General features: G+C 35.8%; 1 protein-coding gene across 3 annotated transcripts in view; it reads right to left on the reverse strand.

Moving 5' to 3' along the window:
• Me2 (malic enzyme 2) overlaps positions 1-5351 on the reverse strand; it is a 68106-nt gene that overhangs the window by 21344 nt on the left and 41411 nt on the right. For all 3 annotated transcript variants that reach the window (XM_048806209.1, XM_015482375.2, XM_048806210.1), the window contains exon 12: positions 3113-3255. In XM_048806209.1, coding sequence (XP_048662166.1) covers positions 3113-3255 — 143 coding nt within the window. The remainder of the gene's footprint in view (positions 1-3112; positions 3256-5351) is intronic.

Here is a 5351-nt window from a genome sequence, read left to right on the forward strand (position 1 = left end):
AAAAAAAAAAAAAAAAAAAGGAAAAGAAAAAGATATAAGGTCAGTAATTAAATCTTTTCCCCTCAACTGGTAATTTCAAAGGCAAAAACCTGTGGCTTTTACCTGTGTAACAGATATCAGGAATTTCATGATGAGACAGAAAAACTGAAGTTCAGGGACCACTAAGAATGAAGGTTGCTGGTAAATACTCCAGGGCTTTGGAGCCATACCCAAAGGGGTACACATTTGGAGGAAGAAGAAACTGGAAACAGACTAGGCCTCACCTAGACTGCATCCTGGTTGGATTATGATGATGTACCCCATCCTAATAGTCACCAGAGGATACATGAAGCCCCTCTGGAGGAAGAGAATGTCATCCAGACCCTCAAATGATTGTTATAATTCCTCACTCATACTATCCAGCACTCAATAAAAAAACAAACAAACAACTAGGCTTATGAAATGACAAAAACTATTTACCCAAGGAAAAAAAAAGGAGACATAATAAAAGTGGACTTACATAAATTGAGATATTTGCTATAATCAGAACCTTCAATTGTAATTCAGTGCAATCCCCAGTACCACCAAAAAAAAAAAAAAAAAGAAGAAAAAGAAAGAAAAAAATATCCTGTAATTGTAATTCATATATATTCAAGAAATTATTTTACCCAACTTTATCACAGATTTATTACTTTATTTATTCTCAAGGGTATGACCTAACAATCTTCTGAACACCATTATAAAGAGGCCTTTATGGGCCAGGTATGGTGACCCACACCTGTAATCTCAGTGGCTCCCAGCAGCTGGGGAGCTGTGTCAGGAGGATCACGAGTTCAAAGCCAGCCTCAGCAACAGCGAGGCTCTTAGCAACTCAGTGAGACCCTGTCTCTAAATAAAACACAAAATAGGGCTGGGGATGTGGCTCAGTTTAAGTGCCTCTGAGTTCAATCCCTAGCACCAAAATGAAAAGCCCTTATATTCATTCTCTGGGGGCACTGGAGGTGTAGATCAGTATAGAATGCTTGCCTAACACAAGCAAGATCCTGAGTTCAATCCCCAACAGAAAGGAAGAAAGGAAGGGAGGAAAGAAGGAAGGAAGGGGAAAAAAATCACTTTCTAGAGCCACTTAAAGATCAATTACAAGAATAAAGGAAGTGATTTTGCTATGAAGATTACAAGTATAGAAAGTATAGAACATTAGGGAGGAAAAAGCCAAACAGAACTGTCTTAATGGTATATAAGCAGGTATTTGTAATTGAGATATAACCTTGTGACAATATCAAATAATTTGAAAGTACTAAATCTCAAAACAATTTTAAATAAAAATTTGTTACAGGAAGCTATCAGTCAACTCAAAAAATGACCTAGTAAAGATAAACACTGATGGTGAAGTGAGTAAAAAATAATTGCTTCATAAAATATGGGGGAGGAAAACAGAATCTATAAACTGATAATTTCTGCGATTTTAAGTCTGTCATTAAACTAATCAATTATAAAAGAAACAGAAAGTCTACAAATGAAAATAATGCAATAATTAAAATTAAGAACCTAAACACAAACTAGTACAACTGGAAAGAGAATCTGCAAACAGGAAGAAGGTCCAAAGAAAATCATCAGGCTGAAACACAGAGCAAAAAGGATGATATATACAGAAAACAATGTAAGGGATAATGGAGATACAGTGAAGTCTGATTGTGAAACTGGAGTTCCATAAGAGGAGAGAGAGATTATGGCCAAAGCATAGGAAACCGAAAAACAAAACAAAACCAGATATCAAGCCACACATTCAGGAGCCCTATAATCTCTAAGTGGAATAAACACAAAGATACATTATTGTAAAACTGCTAAAAACTCAAGATGCGGAATCAAAAGAAAAACAGAAGTCAGAAAACAATACTATCTTCAAAGGCTGAAATAATGTAACCACCAACTTTTGCTTCTATACAGAACAAAAATATACTTGTAACAACAAAAAAAATTTTTAAATAAACCCTCTAGCTTCACTTGCTATTAGCTAACAAGAATGACTCACTTGGAGGCCACATGGCTGGAAAACACATTGTTAATATTCCACTAGCTTTGCTCTAAGTAATACCTCTGAAATGTGGGTTATGATAATGATTGTCTACATTACTTTTCATGGACTTGAGGCCAGTTTTGCTAAAAATACTGACTCTTCTCTTGGGCCTAAAGATGTGTGACAGGTGACTACTATGAGATGAAAAGGCTCAGCCTATCTGTCTTTATACCACATTTGTCTCCTTTGTTGCCTTAACCTTTGTGTCAGACTCTACTTAGCACTGCATGTAGACATGGTAATCATCTGGGAAATGTTTTGTCCAAAACTATAATATAGGGTTAACTTGGCCTAGACTTGCCCAGTCTCTCTCCTCTCCACTTCAAGGCTAAAGAGACCCACCAGTCCTCATAATTGGAAACACCAGACCACGAAAGGAGTGAAAAGAGGTGGTACATGAGTTCCTGTAAAACCTCACCTATTTCCAGAAAAGACTTGAATGTTCCTCTCCTTTATTAGCCTCTAACTACATTATTATCCATGTAATTTAGAAGCTGAGGTGTGAGCATGGGCTCCCACTTCTCTACTCTTTGGCCATCAAATAAAGCCTTTCTTTTCCCCTAATGGTCGTTTCTCAGACACTGGTTTTGCTGTGGATGAGCCTCCAAACCTGGGTTTGGTAACAAGTCAAAAACAAAGGCAAAAAATTATCAAGAGAATTCACCAGACTCACACTTAAGGAAAGGAGTTATTCTAGTAGGAGAAAATGATCCTCGACAGAAGCACAGACATGAAGGAAGGAAAGAATAAGGACAGAAAAAAATAAGGTATAGGTCAAATCCAAATGAAAAATTTATATAGAAAAACAATAATGCCCTTTGGGTTTAAAATGTACAGAGAAAAACAATAGTGCAAACAATGTAAGGGACTTAAAATGGGAGTTATATAACTGTTTTCCAGAATTGATATAAGCCATTTATATCACCCTGATGACCCATGGATGTATATTATAATCTTCAGTGAAACTGCTAAAAGAAGCATGCAAGAATATGTAATTAGTAAGTTAATGGACGGAGAAAACAAAACATAACCAATTCATATAATTATTATTAATACCTCTGTAAGTGTATACGCTTCTTCAGGTGTGCACTCAGCCTTTGTTGTAGGATTACTTAATGCAAATATTATAGGCCTTTCATTGATACGGGCCATGGCTTTGATTACAGCAGGAGTAAAAAGCCGGCCAGCACCTGCAACTCCTGCAATAAATAAGGGGGAAAAGTAACTTCAGCAGAGATATAATTAAGAACTTACCAACAGCATCTCTACAATAGGTTAACTATAACAAAACCATATATAATCTCATTATAAAGATAAATTTTGCATTGCGAATACTCTGAGAACACAATCTTTAAATCTGAAAAGAAAAACAATGAAATGCTGAAAATTCTCATCTAAATATTTATTATTACCACATGCATAGCAAATTATAGAAGATTAAAGAAAAACAAACAAAAAAAGGATAACATTATCTATAGCAGCCAGGTATGATGGTGCATGCCTGTAATCCCAGCGTCTAGGTAGGCCAAGGCAGGAGGATTACAATTTTGAAGCCAGCCTCAGTAACTTATCGAGGCCTTAAGGAACTTATTTAAGACCTTGTCTCAAAACAAAAAATAAAAAGGTCTGGGGATGTTGCTCAGTGGTTAAGCACCCCTGAATTTCATCCCCAGCACCAAAAAAAAGAAAGAAAGAAAGAAAGAAAGAAAGAAAGAAAGAAAGAAAGAAAGAAAGAAAGAAAGAAAAAGATTATCTATAGCACTCTAAGACAAAACTTGTATGAACCTTTTAATGAATTTAATGAATGAACTTCAGAACATTAAGCTAAATAAAATGTACGAGTGACAAAAAGACAAAAATTTTGTTTTCATTCATGAGGTACCTAGCGCACAGAAAGTAAAATGCAGTTGCCAGGAGCTGGGAGAATGGGAATTATTGTTTGATGGGTATTAAGTTTTAGTGTCACAAAAGAAAAGAATCCTGGAGATGGCTAGACAGCAATGGGAATATATTTAAAAATGGTTTGGGATGGCAAATTTTGTGTAAATTTTACCACAGTTTAAAAAAGTTAAAAAAGACGAGAAAACCTGTCTCAATTGTTAAATTGTTAAAACTCTGTGGCACTCATTACAAAATAAAAGAAGTTCAGAAGAGATAAAAGATCATCTTGATTACTAAGCAATCAATATTTGAATACAGTTTCAGTTGAGTTTTTAATGTCCCAGACACAGAATGGGGCCATAAAGATGCAAAAATGATTATAATGCAGGCAGGTTACAGTTGAGGAAAAAAAATCGAGAAAATAAACTGAAAACAAAACATTTTCAATGGTTGTTAGGAAAGAACAAGTGCAAGGTTGGAGAAGCACACACTTAGGTCGTGGTAGGAAGTGGAGACAACTAAAAATGCATCAGCTGAGGTCTTTTTGCTTCCTTAACCCTCTGGAAGTAGAATGAGTCAGTGGATACATTTCTAGGTTTCCATATGGAGTTCTATTTGCAGATGACATGATTCTATACCTAGCAGACCCAAAAGGGTCTACAAAGAAACTATTAGAGCTAATAAATGAATTCAGCAAAGTAGCAGGATATAAAATCAACACGCATAAATCAAAGGCATTCCTGTATATCAGCGACAAATCCTCTGAAATGGAAATGAGGACAACCACTCCATTCACAATATCCTCAAAAAAAATAAAATACTTGGGAATCAACCTAACAAAAGAGGTGAAAGGCTTATACAATGAAAACTACAGAACCCTAAAGAGAGAAATAGAAGAAGATCTTAGAAGATGGAAAAATATACCCTGTTCATGGATAGGCAGAACTAACATCATCAAAATGGCGATATTACCAAAAGTTCTCTATAGGTTTAATGCAATGCCAATCAAAATCCCAACGGCATTTCTTGTAGAAATAGAGAAAGCAATCATGAAATTCGTATGGAAAAATAAAAGACCCAGAATAGCAAAAACAATGCTAAGCAGGAAGTGGGAATCAGGCGGTATAGCGATACCAGACTTCAAACTATACTACAGAGCAATAGTAACAAAAACAGCATGGTACTGGTACCAAAACAGGCGGGTGGACCAATGGTACAGAATAGAGGACACAGAGACCAATCCACAAAACTACAACTATCTTATATTTGATAAAGGGGCTAAAAGCATGCAATGGAGGAAGGATAGCATCTTCAACAAATGGTGCTGGGAAAACTGGAAATCCATATGCAACAAAATGAAACTGAATCCCTTTCTCTCGCCATGCACAAAAGTGAATTCAAAATGGATCAAGGA

This window comes from Marmota marmota, unplaced genomic scaffold (assembly GCF_001458135.2).
Source record: "Marmota marmota marmota unplaced genomic scaffold, marMar, whole genome shotgun sequence".
In the NCBI taxonomy this organism is placed as follows: Eukaryota; Metazoa; Chordata; class Mammalia; order Rodentia; family Sciuridae; genus Marmota; species Marmota marmota.